At 54.4% G+C, this 21,454-nt stretch overlaps 4 protein-coding genes across 4 annotated transcripts; 3 read left to right on the top strand and 1 right to left on the bottom strand.

Moving 5' to 3' along the window:
• Positions 1 to 823: 823 nt before the first annotated feature.
• Positions 824 to 5,903, top strand: W97_08743 (uncharacterized protein; the record flags this gene model as incomplete). The annotated part of the gene is made up of 2 exons (XM_007786610.1): positions 824 to 2,928; positions 2,978 to 5,903. The coding sequence occupies 2 exons, from the start codon at positions 824 to 826 to the stop codon at positions 5,901 to 5,903; spliced, it is 5,031 nt and encodes a 1,676-aa protein (XP_007784800.1).
• Positions 5,904 to 7,055: 1,152 nt separating this feature from the next.
• Positions 7,056 to 9,052, top strand: W97_08742 (NCS1 family nucleobase:cation symporter-1; the record flags this gene model as incomplete). The annotated part of the gene is made up of 6 exons (XM_007786609.1): positions 7,056 to 7,224; positions 7,316 to 7,453; positions 7,520 to 7,692; positions 7,745 to 8,062; positions 8,126 to 8,502; positions 8,560 to 9,052. 6 exons carry the CDS (start codon positions 7,056 to 7,058, stop codon positions 9,050 to 9,052), a joined length of 1,668 nt encoding a protein of 555 aa, XP_007784799.1.
• Positions 9,053 to 9,853: 801 nt separating this feature from the next.
• On the top strand, positions 9,854 to 10,954 carry W97_08741 (uncharacterized protein; the record flags this gene model as incomplete). The annotated part of the gene is made up of 1 exon (XM_007786608.1): positions 9,854 to 10,954. The coding sequence occupies one exon, from the start codon at positions 9,854 to 9,856 to the stop codon at positions 10,952 to 10,954; it is 1,101 nt and encodes a 366-aa protein (XP_007784798.1).
• Positions 10,955 to 11,206: 252 nt separating this feature from the next.
• Positions 11,207 to 16,638, bottom strand: W97_08740 (uncharacterized protein; the record flags this gene model as incomplete). Its single annotated transcript, XM_007786607.1, has 7 exons — positions 11,207 to 11,857; positions 11,906 to 12,246; positions 12,296 to 12,484; positions 12,534 to 13,247; positions 13,294 to 13,466; positions 13,516 to 16,253; positions 16,561 to 16,638. The coding sequence occupies 7 exons, from the start codon at positions 16,636 to 16,638 to the stop codon at positions 11,207 to 11,209; spliced, it is 4,884 nt and encodes a 1,627-aa protein (XP_007784797.1).
• Positions 16,639 to 21,454: the final 4,816 nt, after the last annotated feature.

The following is a 21,454-nucleotide window of genomic DNA, read 5'->3' as shown; positions in this document are numbered from 1 at the left end:
TCACTGTTTTCACTTGGTCACTTAGCTCGGGGGGCATCTGGCAAGGCGCAATTCCGCGATTGGGATGGAACGACATCAACGATGGCACGACGAAGTTCTTTTGTCTTTGCGACGCTTTGGGCGAGAAATTTAGCAGGAGTTCTTTAGGCAAGGCGGAAAATGTTGCGAACATATTCCTAGCTGGGGTGTTTTTCTTCCTGCTTGTTATGCTTTTGATATAGGGAGCTAGTGTTGAATGCCTGCTGGCTTCGTCTGCGTTGGCTCGTAGCATTTTATATAGCGGCTGCGAATGCAAAGATTGACATCTCGGTCTTGAACTAGCCTCCTTGTTGCTGTCACGTTGTATCTCAGCCCCACAAACCCCCTATTCAAGCGGCTACAGACAATGCGCGGTTTAGTAGCACCAGGCGCATGTGCTGGAAACCGCACGCCCAGCGGCAGAGAGAGCAGCCAGTTGCGTCAAACCTTGGCCAAAAATAGCAGGCACGTGTGGGGAAGAAACGCGCTTGCGCACCTCAGACCTGCAGGACCGGGGGAACGACTGGCGGCTGGATTCTTTTTTCACCTGGCAGGCAAACTGCGGAACTGCTGAACTGCTGCGGCTGTCAGTGATCTCCCGGCATACCAACCGCGCCCAGCAAACGTCCAGCGGTGGTGCGCAGAAGCTTGCGATGGTTGAATTGTTCTCCAACGTTACCCTGAATTTCCGATCGGCAGTCCCTACACGTAACGCGCCTCGGCGTTTCAACTACCCTAGAGTTGCGGCTCGCCGGCCGAAGACAATGCTCACTACATCCTCATGAGAACCGTCTAGACTGGAGCAATGGCTGGCATCGATAATCAATCCGAGGATGGCGGTACGGGCATGCGAAGACGGCACTCCTCGCAATACGACGAAGACGGAGTAACAACCGAAGGGCAGGATAGCGGGTCGGTTTCGCCCTACACTGTCGACGATGGCAGACGAATACCGGCAGGCAACCATGACGAGAGTACGGCATCCACTTCGACAAGCGTAGATGCAGCTACGACGTTCTCGCCCCAACCTGGCTCCAATGGTGGCCAACTGCCGCGCGTCAGGTTCTCTACGGACGTCGAGAGAATCCCAGCTTCCAGTACCGGCACAGACAATCTAGGTCTAGATGGCTCAGACGAAAGGGCGGCACCTGGTCGTGGATCTCTCTCCCAGAGACGAGCAAGCCCACCGGGTCTCTCTATAGACACAAGCGGAAGCAGTGCGACTGCAGGATCGTCAAGCCTTCCCGGACAGGGCCCGGTGCTGTCACCTTTAAGCCCCAGGTCCCTCAACACTGCTGGGAACAGATCGGGAATGTCGCCCATGTCGCCTTCGAGCCGGTCTCGAGGGTACTCTCTGCGCAGCTCGCTCTTCCGGAAGCACATTAGAGACAGCTCGCCAGGGGATGGGTCGGTCATTGAACTCCAGGAAGCTGGCTCATCGAATAGCTCTGCGCCATCGCGCCCTGCCTCCAGTAGGGGGCAGTCCAAGAAACACCCAAGCGCAACCGTCACGATAGCGCCCGCGTTCGATGACCATTCAGATCTATCCAACCGCTCGGAGAAGAAAACCAGAGGCGTACAGGGCATATCTGCGTTACCAAACTATCACTCCAGGATACAGAAGCGAGCACGCGGAAGTGGCTTGACGCAGAAGATCAAAGCAGCATACCAGCAGGTGCGGAAAACGGTACTCCGCCTCCACGACACACCGCCAAGCAAGGATGGCAGACACATCGACTTGGACGCCACCAGAAAGAGTGCCCTTACAGACGAAAGGACGGGCAAATCGTACATTGGGAACAGCATTCGCTCCAGTCGGTACACAGCGTGGAACTTTCTGCCCCGGCAGCTGTTCGCTCAGTTCTCCAAGCTCGCCAACTTCTATTTCCTTTGCGTATCTATTCTGCAGATGATACCCGGTCTCAGTACCACAGGAACATTTACCACCATTGTCCCTCTCCTGTTCTTCGTAAGCATATCGATGGGGAAGGAAGGATACGACGACCTTCGGAGGTACAGATTGGACAAGGAGGAAAACAATCGGAATGCCTCCGTCATGCAAGCTTACCAGCCGACGAAGACTGCTGCATTGGACGTAGAGCGGTCTCCCTCGACTTCGCTTGGGCCGATCCAGTGGGCATCGAAAAAATGGAGAAACCTCCAAGTTGGAGATGTGGTGAAGCTGGAGCGCAATGAAGCTGCACCGGCGGATTTACTAATCCTCTACGCTAACGGCGCCAACGGAATAGCGTATGTCGAGACAATGGCTCTAGACGGTGAAACGAACCTCAAGAGCAAGCAGACCACACCCTCTCTGGCGCGGATCTGCAAGGATGAGGAGTCTGTCGCCGCTTGTAGAGCACACTTTGTAGTGGAGGACCCTAACTTGGACCTCTACAGTTTTGAGGGCAAGGTAACGGTCGATGGCGAAACGTCTCCACTCACGAACACGGAGATCATCTACCGCGGAAGTGTACTCAGAAACACACCAGAAGCTATCGGCATGGTCATCTACACCGGCGAAGAATGCAAGATCCGCATGAACGCGAACAAGAACCCCCGCATCAAAGCGCCCAGACTGCAAAGCATCGTCAACAAGATTGTCATTCTCATCGTCCTCTTCGTGCTCGCTCTCGCCACGTTCAATACCGTGGCGTACCAGTTCTGGTCACGCAGGGTCGAGGACGAAGCTTGGTATCTCACCGAGGCTCAGGTCGCAGTCTTCCCAATCCTGGCGTCGTTCATCATCATGTTTAACACTATGATCCCGCTGTCGCTCTACGTCAGCTTGGAAATTGTCAAGGTTTGCCAGATGTTCTTGCTCAACGATATTGATATGTATGATCCGGTTTCCGATACGCCGTTTGAAGCCCGGACTTCGACTATCAACGAGGAACTGGGCCAAGTCAGGTAGGGCGCTTCGTATATTCGTACGAGTCAAAGCTAAAACTGCTCGCAGCTACATCTTCTCGGACAAGACGGGCACGCTCACGGACAACTCCATGAAGTTTCGCAAGATGAGCGTTGCGGGAACAGCCTGGCTGCACGATGTTGACCTTAGCAAGCCGAACGATAGCAAACTACTCCGACATGACAGGAAGAGGAACAAAGGCAAGAAGCCTGTGAGGAAGAGTCGCCTCTCAGAATCATTCACCATGAAGCCTGCTGGCTATGACGAGATGCCAGACCACGAAACGATCGAGCCGCCAAGTGTCACTACCGGTCCAGATGCTGAGACGGCATGGAAATCATCAGCAAGACCCGAGAAATCACAGCCAGAGCTCCGCACCCGGGAGATGATCCGCTACATCCAGCGCAAGCCTTACACACTCTTTGCTCGAAAGGCGCGGCTGTTCCTGCTCTCTATGGCGCTCTGCCACACGTGTCTCCCTGAAGTTCAAGAGAACGGCGAGATCGACTTCCAAGCCTCTTCGCCTGACGAACTCGCACTCGTGCGTGCCGCCCAAGAGCTCGGCTATCTCGTCGTCAACCGCGAGGTCAACACGCTCACTCTTCGCACCTTCCCCAACGGCACAGACGCCGAGCCCCTCAGCGAGGTTTACACGGTCCTGGACGTCATCGAGTTCTCCAGCAAGCGCAAGCGCATGTCTGTGCTGGTCCGCTTCCCGGACCAGCGCGTGGCTATATTCTGCAAAGGCGCCGACTCCGTGGTCATGCAACGACTGAAGCTCGCGACGCTGGCGAACCAGAAGGTCATCGAGATAGAGGCAAGAGCGAGCAAGAGGAAGAGCTTGGAGGCGCAGGTGGCGATACGACGCAAGAGCGAGCAATTTGAGCGGAGGAGCAGTGTGAATCGGCTGAGTGCATCCATTGGCCGACCGAGCATCGGCGCGCTGGGCCGGTCGAGCTTAACGGGGCAGAGACTGCAGCCTATCCGGGATGAACTGGATGGGTGGCTTCGTGAGAGGGAAAACGACGTGGATGTTTCTTCGGCGGAGGGCGACAGCGTGTACTACTCGCCTCGGCCCTCCGCTCAGCTGGGGCGGAACTCGCTTGCGGGGTCGAGCGCACGAAGCTCGATGCAGCTCGACGAGGAAGAGGATCTGGTAGACGAAGCGTTGGTTGTTGACGAGCCGACGGTAATCGAGCGGTGCTTTCAGCACATCAACGACTTCGCGACCGAGGGACTCCGCACGCTGCTGTACGGGTACCGCTTCCTTGACGAACAGGAGTACCAGGGCTGGAAAAAAATCTACCTAGAAGCCACCACTAGCCTGGTTGACCGGCAAATCATGATCGAGAAGGCGGGCGAGCTGATCGAACAGGAGCTCGAATTAGCGGGCGCCACCGCCATCGAAGACAAGCTGCAGCGAGGCGTCCCGCAAGCGATCGACAAGCTGAGAAGAGCCAACATCAAGATGTGGATGTTAACAGGCGACAAGCGGGAGACGGCCATCAACATCGGCCACTCCTGCCGCCTAATCAAAGACTACTCCTCCGTCACAGTCCTCGACCACGAGGCGGGCGACGTCGCGCAACACATCGGCGCCTCCCTCCTCAGCATCAACACCGGCGAAGTCGCGCACTCCGTCATCGTGATAGATGGCCAGACCCTCGCCATGATCGACGCCGACAAATCGATCCAGGCGCTCTTCCTCGAGCTCGCCATCGTCGCCGACGCAGTCGTCTGCTGCCGCGCCTCGCCCAGCCAAAAAGCCAGTCTCGTCAAAGCCATCCGCAAAAAAGTGAAAAACTCAATTACTCTCGCGATTGGGGATGGCGCAAACGACATCGCCATGATCCAGGAAGCGCACGTGGGGATCGGCATTACAGGCAAAGAAGGGCTACAAGCGGCGCGCACCTCGGACTACTCGATCGCGCAGTTCCGCTTCCTGACGAAGCTGCTGCTCGTGCATGGAAGATGGAACTACATCCGCACGTGCAAGTACACGGTTGGCACGTTCTGGAAGGAAATGCTATTCTACCTCACTCAGGCGATGTACCAGCGCTGGGCGGGCTACACGGGAACAAGTCTGTACGAGCCGTGGAGTCTGAGCATGTTTAATACGCTGTTTACCTCGCTGCCTGTCATCTTCCTTGGTATCTTCGAGAAGGACCTTGCTGCCGCCACGCTGTTGGCTGTGCCTGAGCTCTACACGAAGGGCCAGCGCAACGCCGGGTTCAACTTCAAGATCTACCTCGGCTGGATGTTCACCGCGGCGTCGGAGTCCATGATCGTGTTCTTCGTCATGCTCGGGCTGTATGGCGGCGCGCTGTTCACGCTGGACAACGGGCTCTTCGCCATGGGCGCCCTGACATACTCTGCCGCCGTCATCATGATCAGCGTCAAGCTCCAGGGGCTCGAGATGCACGACAAATCCATCATGGCGGGCATCAGCTTCTTCTGCTCCGTCGGCGGGTGGTTCTTGTGGAACATCATCCTCAGCGAGACGTACCACAACAACGTCATCTACAACGTCAACGACGGCTTCGTGGACCGCTTCGGCAGGAACCTGCTCTGGTGGCTCGCACTAGTGCTCATTCTGATCAGCTGCGTGGCGTTTGAGATTGCGGTTGCGAGCGCCAGGGCGGCGTGGTGGACGACGGATGTGGATGTTTTTAGGGAGTTGGAGAGGGATCCCGGGACGAGGAGGAGGTTCGAGGAGGCTGCGAGGTTGGAGTTAGAGGGGAGGATGGGTGGGGCTGGTGCGCATGGGGTTGGGAAGCGCAGTGGGGAGGGGAAGAGACTGAGTAAGGAGGAGCAGGAGAAGAGGGAGGGGGAGGTCAGGGAGATGCTGAGGAGTAGGCTAGGAGAGCCGGAGGAGGGGAAGGGAGGGGATGGATTTTTGGAGAGGCCGAATGTGGAGGCTGGGGAGATGTGGGAAAGGGGCTTTGGAAGCGTGAGGAACGGGAGTGTGCGGTGACGCTATATGAATTGTGAAGATGTTATGTATCACTGCATCAGAGGTGTTCGGCAAGAAACACGATGTGAGGACGGGAGAGTGCTATACGACTCAAACTTTAATCCGAAAAACTCTATATACAACAACTTTGTATACAATATGAGGACGACATGCTTGAAGACACACGACCTGATTTCCGCCCGGCTGTACCTCGGTCAGTTCGATGACATCTGCCACCTTTTGCCTGATGCCCATCTGGATTCTAATCGGCTGCTGGTGATAGGTGGGTGCGAATGCCTCAGTCACATGTTGTCCGTGAGCGGCTCCGGAGCTCCATTCTTGTTTCAGAAACAGCAATTGATGTGTTTTCTCCCTTTATCTTGCCTTTCTTACGATGTTACTTTTTTCCCACATTCCGAGATCCTCTCCGGTTCGCAGCCGGTGGGAACTCCGACGAAAAGCCAATGATGGGAAAGGCTTGGAAAAAACAACGGCGAGGCCTGGTCGCGTGCCCGCCCTGTGAGAGCTCTCGGAAGGGGAGCTCTTTACTCGATCTCATCGAGTCACACGGGCTATCACCACCAGCCTATCACCGTTGACGCACCCTACTTGTTGCTTGATAGGCCTCCTCACGGAGGGACGCGAGATAAGGGACTCTGCAGCTTCTAGCGCGTCGTCTCTTTCCGCTGCCGCGCCCGGAGGACCCCAGAACCCCCAAAGTCAACGGCTATCAACCATTGTATCGCCCATCGTATGGTTCCGACGGAGAAAAAATTGAGCTGTAGCTCTGCGGGTCTAGAGTAGCTATGGGCCGTAAATCCTCTATCTGCAGGCGCCTGAGCTGGATAGCGCGCCTCACACCGCAAGTACAAATGGCACAGCTACCCCTCCTGACCATGCCGTCGAGCTGCAAGGACGTCTTGGTCGTATCCCAAGCAGATCACCCTGCGCGGCACCTCTTCCGTCGTCGCAGAGATACGAAAGATCTGGTCAGGAGGACAGCCAATCTTTGACCTCGCCTGCAACCCTATCAGCCTCCCTCCACACCCCAGCTGAGCCACCGTCATACCGCATCTGAGACACTCAGATTTTCTCTTTAGAGGACTTTGCAGAGACTCTTCTTTTCTTAGTTTGTTAGATCAGAATCTCCGTAGTCATTGAGCTTCCGTCGCAATGGAGAAAGTCAAGAGTTCTAAGCTCGCTCATTGGACGGATAAGCTTGCCGTGTCGAGCGAGCCCGGCTTGAGCAATACACAGCTCTTGCTCACGAACCACGACTTGAAACCTGTCGAGCCTGAGCGTCGACAATGGGGGCCCTGGAACTTCGTCGGATTCTGGGTTGGTGAGTGACATACCTGACTCTCATCTCAAGTCCTCATCGAATGGGCTGGTAAATATGCCTTCCTCCTTCAGCAGCTAACTATGAGTTACAGCTGATTCTTTCAACATCAACACTTGGATGATCGCGTCTTCCTCGCTTGTTGTCGGACTCTCGTGGTGGCAGGCCTGGATTTGCGTCTGGGTTGGCTACGCTATCGCGGCTTGCTTCATATGCATGACTGGTAGAATAGGTAAGCGGACCCATTCCGCAGGGCGGATCTGCCGCTATATTGCTACCTCCTGCTGATACTCTCTAGGTGCCCAGTACCACATCAGTTTCCCAGTCGTTGCCCGATCTTCCTTCGGCATATGGGGCGCGCTATGGCCTGTCTTCAATCGAGCCGCAATGGCATGCATCTGGTACGGTGTGCAGGCTTGGATTGGAGGTACTTGCGTCGGTCTCATGATCCGGTCTATCTGGTTAAGCTGGGTAAGTTGGTGCGAGATTGAATTTCCAGCTGCAAGTACTAATACTTCTCCAGGCCAATGTCCCCGATGGCATGCACAGCAGCGACCCAGAGCTGTTCAACACCAGGACGTTCGTGGGCTTCTTCCTGTTCTGGGTCGGCTCTTTACCGTTCATATATCCACCAGTCCACAAGATCAGGCATCTGTTCACCGTCAAGGCCTACGTCGTCCCAACCGCCGGCATCGCTTTCTTCATCTGGGCCATCGTTAGAGCAAAGGGTATCGGTCCAATCGTGCACCAGCCCAACACCATTCATGGATCCGAGCTCGCATGGGAGATGGTCAAGGGCATAATGAGCTCCATCGCCAACTTCGCGACGCTGATCGTCAACGTAGGTTGCCGTATCTTTCAAAGCAGCAATTTCAACCAAGTACTGATCTTCTTGTTTCAACAGGATCCCGATTTCTCTCGTTTCGCCAAGAAGCCTAAAGACGCACTCTGGTCCCAGTTGTTCACCATTCCCATCGGATTCGCTCTGACCTCGTTCATTGGTATTATTGTCTCCTCGTCGTCGGTGGTCATCTTCGGCACTGCGATCTGGAACCCCTTGGACCTTCTGGAGCAGTTCCTGAACGAGCCAGGCGTCAGTGGCGGTGCGCGGTTTGGCGTCTTCATCATCTCTGCTGCCTTTGTTCTCGCTCAGCTGGGCACCAATATTGCCGCCAACTCCGTCTCGGCCGGTACGGACTTGACTGCCCTACTTCCCCGATACATCAACATCCGCCGCGGCGGCTATATCTGCGCCCTCATCGGTCTAGTCATGTGCCCATGGTAAGTCTCAGTCCCCTTCCAACCCCTTTACCGAGCACAGTTAACAACAACCGAAAGGAACCTCTTCAAGTCGTCCAACCAGTTCACGACGTACCTCTCCGCCTACTCCGTCTTCCTCTCCTCAATCGCCGGCGTGATCATCTGCGACTACTACCTCGTCCGCAAAGGCTATCTTGAGATCAAGGAGCTCTACTCCGGCCGCAAGACCGACGCCTACTACTTCACCTTCGGCTTCCACTTGCGGGGCTACATCTCCTACATCCTCGGAATCGTCATCAACGTCGTTGGCTTCGTGGGCGCCATCGGCGTCGACGTCCCTATCGGCGCGACGTACATCTACAACGTCAACTTCTTTGCGGGATTTATAGTCGCCAGCGGGTCGTACTATCTGCTATGCAGGTTCTTCCCGGTCCCGGCGTGCAGTGATACGTGGTTGGAGGTCGGGGATGAGATTAGGAACGTGTCGGTCGTTTATGATAATACGAGTGACGAGGAACATAATGCGGGTGCTAAGGCTGCCGAGGCGGCGTCGATGAGCAGGGCTTTCTAGTGGAGCTGTGTGAGTTATTATGAGAGGGTAGGGTTTGGACAAAAAGGGGATCTGAGGCGGGTTAGTCCTTTTCGGTATGGCGGGGTACGTTGCCACGAGTTTCATGATACCATGTTCGCGTTGTCGTCAGAGGTGGGGAGGGTAGGTTCGTAGAGTGTATAGATATTGCAATGCAGCACGCGTAGTTGGCTTGAATCTGCATTTCAATATAGACTTTTACTGTGAGGAAGATCAAACGGTCGCTTGAGCCAATTATGTAAATTCTCATTAAAAGACTGATGGTTTCCCGGTCTCTTTCCTCGTGGTCTCAGGACTTCTGAAGCCCCGACGCTCGATGTTCAGCTTCACGCAACCCAAAGTCAACCGAATTAATGCCATGTTCTCCTGCTTTTCCGCCGCCTTGGAAGCCGTTTACGGGCCTACTTCTAGCTCTTAGCTGGACCTTGCATTGCCGCCCACTTGCCGCACCCCCTCCGCCAAGACTGTGGGGAAAGCGGGAGTCCAGGGGCACTTAAAACGCTCCGACGTCATCGGCGTTTACTAGAGTAAACATACAAGATCACATCCCTCACTGTGCAGCTGCATCCTGGAGCACATTTGGTGGGGAAAAGGTAGGACGGGGGTTTTAGCTTCCTCGTAGCATAGACATGGCGGGGCCATTGACGTCGTCCCGCTTCCCATGGTTTGAGTGGAGGTGATATAGAAGTCTTGAGTAGTAATTCTTTCCCCTCCATTTGTTACTGTCCAAACCGTCTCGAGCTTCATAGTCCATCGTTGTGGTATTATCAATCGGCCTCCATCATGGCCAGCGTGACAACCGTAAACCTCCTAGCCCTCGCGACCTCCCTCCCCTACGCGAACTACCTCTCTACCCTCTCCACCAACACCACGACACCCACCTTCTCCTTCCTGGCCTACAACTCTACGTTCAGCACCTCTATCCTCGCTCCCAATGCTACAGCACGCTTGCTCCACTCCTTCCCTGACTGGGAGCCCTTCCACGAAGCCGGGGTCTACGATCGGGGCACTAACTCCATGTACATAACCTCAAACTACAACATCCCATCCGGCCTCTCGAATCCCATTAACATGACGATCGTGAGCCTGGACGACTACAGCATCCGCTCAACGCGGTACCCCGGTATCCACGAGCCAAACGGAGGGACATCGTACTACCCCCCTGGCAGCAACCCCAACACGACGGACCCACTGCTCCTCTTCTGCGATGAGGGCGACTTCGTTCACGCCTCCGCCCTCACAACCCTCGATCCCTCCACAAACACCACAACCGTAATCCTAAACAACTACCTCGGCCGCAACTTCTCTTCCGTCAACGACGTGCGCCAGCACCCCGAGACCGGGGACCTGTGGTTCACAGACGCCGACTACGGCTACTTCCAGTATTTTCGGCCGGCGCCCACGATCCCCAAGCACGTATACCGGTTCTCTCCCTCGACGGGCGAGATCCAGGTCGTCGCCGACGGCTTCGTGCAGCCCAACGGGCTGGAGTTCAGTCCGGACTTCCAGACCTTCTATGTCAGTGACACGGGGGCTGTGGGGTTTGAGCGGAACTTCACGCGGCCGGCGACGGTGTATGCGTTCGATGTTGTTGACCAGAAGGTCTTGAGGAATAGGCGCGTCTTTGCTTATCCAGATAGTGGATTCCCGGATGGTGTACACACGGATACGGCGGGGAATGTGTGGGCGGGTGTTGGGGACGGCGTGCATATCTGGAATGCGGAGGGGACGCTGCTGGGAAAGTTGCATATCGGCAAAACATCGAATAATTTCGCGTTTATCCCGGGAGGCGTGCTGGTTTTCTCCAATGACGATTTGTGGCTTGTGGAAGGGTTGGCTGTTAATGGGCGGGAGGTATGTTTGGATTTTGGGGTGTGTGATTGAATGTGAAGGGAGGTGTGGTTATCGAGAGGCCTGGGGGAGCTTTGGAAGCACTGTGGGGCCGCAAAGGAGTGACGCTTGTAACGCCAGATGTAAACTCTTAGTTCGTGGTGTCTGAACAGTATGCTACGTTGGAGATCTAATACGAATCAGCTTCCACATGCATCATCTCACGTCGAAAACGTAACGTACATGTAACATCCTTCATACAAGCAAGTAGCAGCCCCAGAGAGGATTCAAGGCCCAACAATCAGCTCATCGTTCCTTCCACCTCCCAAACCGATTCCACTCCCCATAGAGCCCCCTCCAAACCGCCCTCCCCGGCCCATCCATCCCCGCACTCATTGCCCTCATCCCCTCCAACCCCACAACATCCATAGCCACCCACAGCCCCGGCTGCAGTCTCTCCCTCACACCCTCCGCCACCTTCCCCCTAAGCTGGAGGCTGCAATACTGCATCAACACAAGCGGAATATACTGCCCCACATATTCCCTCGCCTTCTTCGTTTCGTCCGTCAGGGCGGCATCGTCGTGCTTCCGCTTGCGCGAGACGGAGGAGACGGTCGGGGAGCAGAGCGTTGTAAGGAGGCGGGCGTAGGCCGTTGCGTGCTTTTGACCTAGGAGGGGCTTACGAGAATCGAGCCAGGGTGGTAGAGGGAGAGCGGTGCTGTGGCGGCTTTCGGGGATGTAGAGGCAGCTTAGGAGGGCTTGAAGGAGGGGCATGAGGATGTGGAAGCGGCCGCCGAGCTTTGTGCGGCGGATCGAGATGAGTGAGTGGGTGATTGAGCAGAGGCGGAGATAGATAGCACTCGCGTGTTCGGTGGGGAGAATGGGAGCGGAGAGAGAGGAGAGGACTGTGAGGGACGCGAGAAGGGTGTCGACGGCGTATTGTGTGATTGGCCAATGCTACAACTAGTTAGTGTCAATCAGGAAAAGACACTTGAGCCAACATACCTTCTCTTGTAGGACAGTCATGATGCATTCTGCCAACAGGTGGAAGCGGCGGATATCCGGGACCCTTGGGAGAAGGGCGCAAAGGGAGGTGAAGAGAGAGCAATCTGTTGGTGAAGGCGTTGCTCCCGGGCTTTGCTCGGCATCCTCGGATGACTTTGAAGAGATGCGTCTGGACAGTCGGATGATGGAATGGATCAACTCCAGAGATTCTGGCGAGGGTATCTGCCCGTCGTCGCGGTCGTGGAGCAGATTGACAACAACTCTCTGATGTTCAACGGGGATTTCTTGCAACGCGTCCTGGAAGTTTCGTACAACTTTGCGATAGTCCCGAGCGGACAAATCTGATCGCGTTAGTTCTCTGGGCTGTCAAGCTACGTCCGTGGACCATACCCCTGCGTAGAACGCTGCGCGACAAACCAACGTACGCTTCCAGATGATCCTGCAGGTGTCTCTTTCCGGCCAGCTGATGTATCAAAACCCACGCCGAATCCTCCAAGTCAAGCTTGGGTGTCTCTGTAGAGGGCGACATTACGATCTTTGCGTACTTATTCCATGCAGTCTCCAGAGGACTGAGAGGGTCTGTGCATGTTCAGCGTTGCGTTCATTAGGGATTGAGGTGTCCACGTACCATGCTGATCGTCAGTGACGCGTGGCAGTTCAATAACAGCACCCACAAGGGCCTTAAACTCATGGCCGACGAACAGCTCTTCATTCTCGGGCATATGGTCCTGTTCACTAAGCCCAGCCTGTAACGCAGACAAATACTTTCCAGTCCCGTTGTGTTCGGAAGACGGTACGTTGTCGTTAACCAATAGCGGGACCGCCTGCCGCAACAGCATAGCTATGCCAGGGTGTCCGGTAGGAAAGCCTTCATCGTGGATGTAGCTAAGCAAGCTGGTGCGTAGACCGTCAATATACTGCTTGCTTCGTTCCTGTTCCTTGGTGGCCAAAACATGCTGCAGAGTCTGCTGTACAAGTGCTCCAAGTAGCTCGACTAGTGTCGGCTCTTCCGCAACGTCTTCGTTGTTGAGAGTGCTCGCTAGGACTACCAGCTCTTTCGAATCAACACACAGCTTGGCTGTGGCATTTGGGACCTCCATTAGCTTCAACATGACGCTGAAGTGATTCGCAAGCTCGGTCGGTTTGCGCTTGCCCCTTGCACGCTTAGCGATTTCCAGAGCCTTGTCCAGCACAGCTTCTCTGTATTTGCGACCCATAGCAGCAAGCGGGATCCGATGAAAGCACCGCTCGGAGAAACCGACGACATCCCAGCGCAGGCTTTCGTCTTCATCTGAGAGATCCTTAGCTGAGCCCCCCTCCACGAGAACCTGAAATAGGTCATCTGTATACAATTAGCTTCATCCAGTTTCGCGAACCGGTTGACATACCTCTAACAGCCGATGGGGCGTTGGTACAGACGGAGTCAATCACAGCATCGAATGCGGAAGGCGGCGCCCCGTAAGTCTGGACTTGCTTTGCAATGAAAGGCGACGAATGCTCCTCCAGCGCACACCAATACACCAGATCGAAGAAATCACGACGCGGCTCTGATTCAAGGAATCTGTAGGTGATAAGCACTAATGCAAAACAGCGCTAGGGCGTATGCTTACTGAAATACGTCAGGAAAGCGGACGAACTGGGACGCGAAACTCAGTACTAAAGCCGCATGCTTTACAAAGTCCTTTGCTTCATCTGAAGCAGTATCCTTGATCGCATTATAGAAGGGACGTCCAATTGGCCCGTATTGAGGTTCAAAAAGGGTCTGAATTGCGGCATTCAGCGCTTCGGTCGCTTTTACTCGTAAGTCAGAGCCTGACGCAAAGCTGTGGACCATGATGACGAGGAACGAAAAGGCGTCAACGCGCATACTGTGGTGGTAAAGTTCCAGACTATCAAAGCGTTCCGGTGATATCGGATTCTCAAGGCATTCAAACGCTGCGTTTACCAGTGGAAGGCGTCCTTGGGCGTGCCACGCGATCTCACATTGCGCTTCGAGAGCGGAGTCGTCAACAAAAGGAAGCAGAAGCTCATGTAAACGACCCAAGATACGCCATGTGCTTGGCAGAAGCTCGCAGCATTTGATCGTTGCGTCCGCAGCAAGTTTGCTCAAATCATTGAACAGACTCTGAAGTTGAGGAACAAGTTCCTCAAGCAGTGAGTCTGATTGAAGCGCACCTAGCATGGCATCGAGGACAACGTGGCTGGCCGCCGCGCTCGCCCAAAGGTGCCGCTCACCCGAAGGGAGGCAATCCAGCAAATGCTTCCGTCGAGGGCCCCCGGAAAACAAGTTAGAGGATGAAGAGATGCTAGGCTCTCCATCGTCTAGCATCGCTATCTTATCGTTCTCTTCGATCGACTCACGGAGCTCGTGGAGGGGGGACCCATAGCTCGTCAGCTCCTCTGCAATTTGCCTGCCAGTGAGCGAAGCCTCAAGTAGCGGTCGCAGGGCTTTGATGAGCTCTGAATCTTCCCAGATCACCGGCCGTCGGCCTGGAATCGGTGGGCGATCGGAGACATTTTGCTCTTCTACATCCGTCAACCATACAGACAATCGGTGTTCTAGCTGCGCTTGCCATACTGTCAGAAAACCGACAAGGTTCCTGTTGCGAGCGTATGCCTGCATGAGTGGTATGAGAATGGATTTAATAACGATCCTCCATGGTGTTTCCTGGGGGTTCTGATATACGTCACTCGGAAGGTCCATTCTCGACACGGCATCCGCTAAACCAGTCGTGACTGTGGGGATTGATATCTCATCGCGATCAGTTTTGCTAGGCTTGCGCCTATTGATGAAGATGTCTGGATCAAGGGCAGTAACTTTAGCGATCAGACTCCACCGGACGTCCCGAGTAACATCACTGGCATGGAGGTTTCCAGAGTGTCCGTCTATTACAATCTTGAGAACATTCTCATCAAGAGACATCCTCCTTCTGATGATGACGTCTAGAAGGCTTTCCAGAGTCCGAGCTTGCATTTGCGCGAGAAGAGAGTTAGGAGCTCCGGGCTTGGTCGCACATGTACAATCCATGAGCACTGTGAACACATGGTTTATCCAAGGTGCCTCAGTATGTTTTCGCTTGATAGTCAGGTTGGGAGAACATCGAATGGCTACATCGAATAGCAGCGGCATAGCGCCGAAGGCGATCTCTGTCTTCTGCAGACTCTCCTCTGCGGTAGAGTGGTCATTCGGGGCGCTAGCTACTATGTAAGACTTGATTGGCTGTAGTCGCTCGCGCAGGGTGTCGTTGGGAGCCGTCTGCCGTGCAGTTTGTGCAGTTGACGTCCTGTCTTGGGGGGCCGCAAAGTACGCTGTACGGGACGGGATAAACAGATGCCTTGCCAGCAGCTGCTCAAGCTGACGGATCGATTCTTCTTCGTCCTTAATTAGAGCTCGTTGGCTGTTGGTCCCTTTGGAGCCGTGCATAACAACGGAGAGTAGCTGAGTGACGGGTACAAGGCATTCTGACGAGAAGACTGCGGCAGAAATCTCAGACTCATCGTCAAGATCGAGTGACCTCATGTACCATATGCGTATAACAGAGGATAAATACTGTGCACGTCCCTTCCAGCCCTCTAATGGATTCTGGGCTTGTGCGAAGCTCCGGATCATATTGCATAGCGCAACAATCCATAGTTTGAGTATGAGCGCTGCTTGCGCGGTGTCGGTCCGTAAGACTGCCCTCATGTGCGCGGATGCGACTGTCCCATTGTCATCCTGGCTTGATGGAGAAGACTGCTCATGGATAGCTTCGACAACGGCCGCAATGCACTTAAACAGTTCCGTGACGGACTTCATAGTACGTGTAGTTGACTTCGTAGTAACAGGCTCCTTAGGCGATCCGTTGTGCCGCTTTCGCTTCTTGGACGGACGAGGCTGCTCTTCCAGAGTAGCACTCGATCCCGATGTGCTTTCACGTCTGGTAGATGCTGGTGCATCTTGATCGACCGAGTCAGTGATCCATCCGCCTCTGGCGTCCTCGGCAAAATTCTCCAGCAGAGCTCTCTCCAATACCAAAAGAAACTGGGATCCGTTGAGCAGTTTGGCCGCATTCGACGTGGGAAGTGTATATAGAAGCCCTGATAAAAGTTTCCATGCTCTTGCGCTCGCCCTCGCTGTGCGGCCCACCTCGTCCTTTGCCTTTAGTTTTTCAAGCAACCAGCGGAGCACCCATTCCGACCTGCTATGGAAGCGCTGTTTACTGAGAGCAGGACGAGTGTTTTCATCTGCTCCTGCAAGAAGCTCTTCGAGCCCAACTATCTGGGCGGCTTGGGATAATTGCTCGTCGAAGCTGGCAAAGTCCTGTTCGAGGGAGAGCAATTTCTGCAGTGATGGAGTAGCGACGGGCTTCTGCTGAATCGTTAGTAACTGAGAGGGTAGTTAGAAACAGAGAACTGGAACTGGCCTGCGTGTCGGCCGCCATATCGTCTGGTACTTCCGCTCATTGTCCGCTTGGGCGCAAAGCTCTAAACCGACACCAGATGAAGCTGCTCGGAACTTTTTTTGAGCTTGGGCCACAGCGAACGCCAAGCTTCAACGTCAAACTCGGGATGCGCCGCAGAACAACAGGGCAGCCGAACTGTCAACCAGCATCCTTCCTCACGCGAACACCTCAACAGCACCTCCGCTTGAGCTTCCGAAGGCCAATTCCACCTACCCGAAGCTTCCCAATAGCCATCATGGCCGAACGCACATCCACACCACCCTCCCCCGTCACGCGGACGAACCGGCCCATGAGCGAGGCGCTGTTGAACGAGAAGGTGCGTATCCTAAGCCAACGCTTGCCACAGCAGTCATGGGAGCTTCCAGACGCCTCCACAGATGCAATTGAGAGCCATGCGAGCTCTCGTGGAGCTCCTCGTCTCATTAGTATCTCTGGATTCCGCTATCAAGCTCAGCGCTAATACCGGTTTATTCCTAGTGGGACCGCTGCCTCTCCTCCATGCTCATTCGCTCCGGCCTCGGTCTCTCCTTCGGCGTCGTCTTCTCCGTTCTGCTCTTCAAAAGGCGCGCATGGCCCGTATGGCTTGGGACGGGTTTTGGCGCTGGGCGAGCTTGGGAAGAGTGTGATAACGTAAGGACACCCCTTGCAGGCTTGAGGCGCTTTGGATAGGCGGAGATAAAGGCACGTAATAAGAGCTGACGTCGTCGTGATAGTCGTTCAAGCATGCGGCCGCTCCAACAAAGGATGGTTTGAGGGTGCTGAGGCCGTGAAGCGTCACGTACAGGGAGGGGGGGCAGTAAACATTAACGGCACAGGCATGGACAGGTGGAGCTAGGATAAGATACCTATCATAGCAGTTGTCAGCGCGTTGTACAATACTCAAAAGATCAGACAACGGCAATGGAGGTTGTACATATTGCTAACGAAGCTTGGATATCCACATGAACGCCCTCAATGAGCAGCTAACAACGCAATATCAGCTAACAACGCAATAAGTAATGAGTAGCTTCGTCCATGTGGTCCAATCTCGTCTATCACATTGCCTTATATAGGTAACCCCGTTTCCTTAAAGTTCCAAGCTTTGTGGTATGTAACATCAGAGAACGAGTTCATGGACCCAGCAGTCATCTCATACTTGCGTCCCCCGCTTCCTCGGCGAAGCGGTAAAGTCTCTGCGGTACGGAACGTAAGGCTACGGATCCGTCGAACCCCAACCGCAATTCTAACCGTACCTCGCGCTTGGCCCGAACACAATGATGACGCTATACATCCAAAGTCGGCAGACAAAATCTGCAGCGGTTCTGCTCTGTCCTAGAACACGTGTCCCGATATGAGAAGCGAAACATAGTGGCGTTGTAGCGGAGACCCACATGCGAAGATGGCTGAAACCAGATCCCAACCGCACAAGGGAAACATGATGGTAGGACTCAGTCTTTGAGACGCTGGTGGTGCGGCGGCGACTGAGTTGGACGGGGTCCGCGGACGTGTAGGCCCCCACAATGACATGTTCGTCTCGCGGTCCAAGGCGTTTCCAGTCCAGCGGAGCATGAGAAAGAGCAATTGCACCCTTGGGGATCGCTATCGGGCCATGGAGACTGCCCGAAGAAAGGGCAGTAGAAGCTCTGCTATTAGGAGCTGGCTGGTCCGCTGGCAACGACGATGCGATAGAGAAATTCAGCGTTGTCGTGGTGGTGCTGGTGGTGCTGGTGGTGCTGGTCATTATCAGAATAGGTTGCTGCGACTGCGCGAGTGTAACCATTGAATCCTTTAATCATTACAAGGGAAAATTTGAGCATCTAGATTGATACATATTTCTCTCATCTTTTTTCACTGTCGATAGTATGGTTTGCAGCTCCCTGGTGCTGGAGTTCACTACTGTCATACTCTATGTGCAATTTCTGTCACCTTCTCCCCATTCCCAGTTCAAGACCCGACATATGTGCTGCCACCGACTGAGTAACAGCGGCGAGTTTCTTTCACACCGCAGTTCTAGCAGGTCTTCCAACCAGTATCGCCTATATTCAAAGATGTTTGGCACAACCCATCCAAATTCTGGTCTGACATCCAGCTGATCGCGAGCTAAAACTCGCAGTCCGAGACGGCATGGTCCTGCGTCGGAGCTGTGGATGTTGCTCTGCTATTAAATCATATATACTGCTTCTTGGTGATACTGCCGGCTGTAGAGGCTATGCCACCGAAACCAATGCTGCCCACGCTTCCCTGACGCAATAGCCAAGTCACAAACCGTATCCATGATACGTCTCTTCTGTTACGGCTTTTCTCTTGTCTTCTGTCTCCTCGCAGCCAAATGATACAAGGGTAATGGTTTTAAGGATACAGGAGAGAACGTCGCAATTAGCATTAAGGTCGTTATTGTCTAAATCTGCGTGGGAGAAGAGGTTACAACTTACCCCAGCGGACTGTTCCTTTGATGGCGGCCTCGGAGGCCACGCCACTGTCCCGATCGTGTCCCTTGAAGCTGTTGTTCCTACGGCGTCTGCGACCTTCAACGACCCGGACGATCGTTGCGGTTTTGGCGCTTCGGCTACATTGGCGCAAAATGCTAATAGCAGCAACTAACACCACCGGGAGTGCAATCAGGATCCAGACTTGAAAGCCTCGTCTTCTCTCTTTAAAGAACAGCAAACACTGAGAGAAGGACATGACTGACGGTGCCGGCACTGCCGGGCAGTAGTGCGGAACGTCTTGCAAGGGATTATCACGGCTCAGAAACGTCAGAGCTGGTCTGAACAAATCAATGATTTGCGGGCAAATGTGACAGGGTTGTAAACGAAGACGTCGTCCTGCCGTCTATGTATGGGCTCACAGAGTCGATCTGTCACGCGGACGAATGACAGATGGTACCGTGACGCGACGTTATTGATTTTCAGAGTGGCTACCCACCGTACAGGTGATTGCAAGCTTGCTTAGGTAGGATCGCCAGATTCCGAAACGCTGTTGACGGCCTCCAAGGCTCCAAGACGGCTCTGAATTGCCTCATGCTCAACGGTAGTGTCTCCATGGAAGGGATTGTCGGTGTATCTCAGATCTCCGTTGATAAAATGACCGTCATCGAGGCGGTAAGAGTCAGTCCGGCCGCTTCGTACCGTCCCAAAACTGATCGTGCTGCTGATATAACGTCCTTTTCATGCAGCCACCAGAAACCGTACCAAGAGCGAGCGGGCTGAGCGGCTACCATCCAGCTTTTAATGCAGAGATTAGCCGTTGGTCAACCGAGTCACATTACTCCTCGTCCAACGCCTTAACGCTGCGACCTCAAACGAGGGACTGCGTAACCACGGCGGGATCCGCACGAGATCTGACAGTAAGTGCAGCAAGTCGGGTCCTGGGAGCTGAAAAGGTAGTCTAGAGGGCCTTCTGCTCATCCATGATCTGGCGGCTCACGCCCTTCATAAGGCGATCTACTTTTTTGGTGAACGAAGATAGGAGTGGTTGCTTCAGCGGGGGGACAGAGGTGGCTTCCGCAGTCTTTTCAGTCCCAGTGGACAGAGTGCGCTCTAGCCATAGATCGTATGATTAAGTCCTGAGAAGTTCCAGGAAGCGCGCTCCTGACCTTGCGGTGTGAAGATCAGGAATCCTAATGAAACGGGCCGTGGGAGACTTCCGGAGGTTGTCGATTGTTCCTTCGGTGATCACAGGGTGGCGCCAATTCCTTTAGCGTACTTGTCACTGGTTTTGTCCTGAGCATGGTCGGGGCCTTTCTGTGTTGTTCTATGGTTTCTGCAAGCTGTGCAGACCATTATGCGGCGGAGTGAATGGCTAGCTGATTGAGTGGCATCGAGCTCATTCCGGTCAGTTGTCTCGCGAACCCCCGCCACTAGCAGCAGTTGTTACCCAGCATCTGGAGTAACAACTAGTCGGTGTGTTCTTCCGCGCCTGCTTGTGCTTGTGCCGTTGGATGCAGCTTTTGAGGTTTTGATCTGTGATCCGGGTCTCTCCGCCTGTCTCGTGCTCAAGGAGCTGAATAGCCAGCTCAAACGTGCATGTTTCGGCCAGTGAGCCCCACCAAAAAACAACGTTGTTGCCAAATGTATTTCCACACTCTCCACATCCCCTTCACCCCTAATACTCACCCCACGGGCGAACCCGCCCACCGCCACGCTCCCCTGCCGCACATTGCCAAGCCATCCCGCGACCTGGCCATCGTTCGTGGCATGCTGATACATGTTGGTACATACGCGCAAACGACCATACAAAAACTTCTGAGGAGGCGAGGAGGCTTTTGAGGATAAAGGGTCATAACTAACCTTGGTGATGCGGTTGACCGGGTCCAGCCGGGTGCCCCAAACACTGCGAGGACTTCAAAATAAAGAAGCTAGTTGGGCATTGAGGTCTTCATCGTTTGCTGGCATCTTCGGTTCGTAGCTTAGGTTAGAGATCTTCTTAATGGCCTCTTGAACCCAAGGTGACGGGATACCAGCTTCGGCTCCTTCTGCGCGGTGGGGGACGCGGAATTGTCCTGGATCTGCCGTTTCTTCGCTTGCTCAGACATAGTGGCGAAAGTATTAGAACGTTGTGATCGATAGCCCCGATAATGTGGAGTGGCGAGCCCCGTGGATGGAACCGAGATCGTGCACACTGATGACAGCGCTTGTGTGATGAGAGCGGACGATATTGAAAAGCTGCTGAGCGAACAGCCCGAGCAAACGGATGACGCGAAGGTAAGCAGCGAGTGGGCTAAGACAAAGAAGATTCTAGAATAGAAGTCACTAGAAACAATGACTGCTGATGTGCTTTCAGCTCACTAGACTGCAGCTACGTCGCTGGTAGAGAGCGGGGAGGGCCATGGTTGAGCCGCCGCAACATTGTCAGGAAGGTGGCGGAAAGGCGCCCGATGGATTCTTCATTATAGGCCATAGTGGCCTGGCGGCGCCGGGACTGAGGCGCGCGTTGCGGACACTGGTCGCGCATATAGCCGTACAGGCCGCAGACGTAGCATCGCCATGTTCTTACGAAGACATCTGTCATAGCACCTATCAGCGTCGCGCACAGTCCTCGTCGCAGGTCATAGGACAACTCGTAATGCGACCGCTTTCTGCATCGAGACCTATACCCCATATCCGATTGATTGTAACGGTATCGCCGG

This window comes from Coniosporium apollinis, assembly GCF_000281105.1.
Source record: "Coniosporium apollinis CBS 100218 chromosome Unknown supercont1.62, whole genome shotgun sequence".
NCBI lineage: Eukaryota > Fungi > Ascomycota > Dothideomycetes > Coniosporium > Coniosporium apollinis.
The sequence above is the reverse complement of the archived record's forward strand: the minus strand, read 5'-3'. Positions and strand labels throughout refer to the sequence as shown.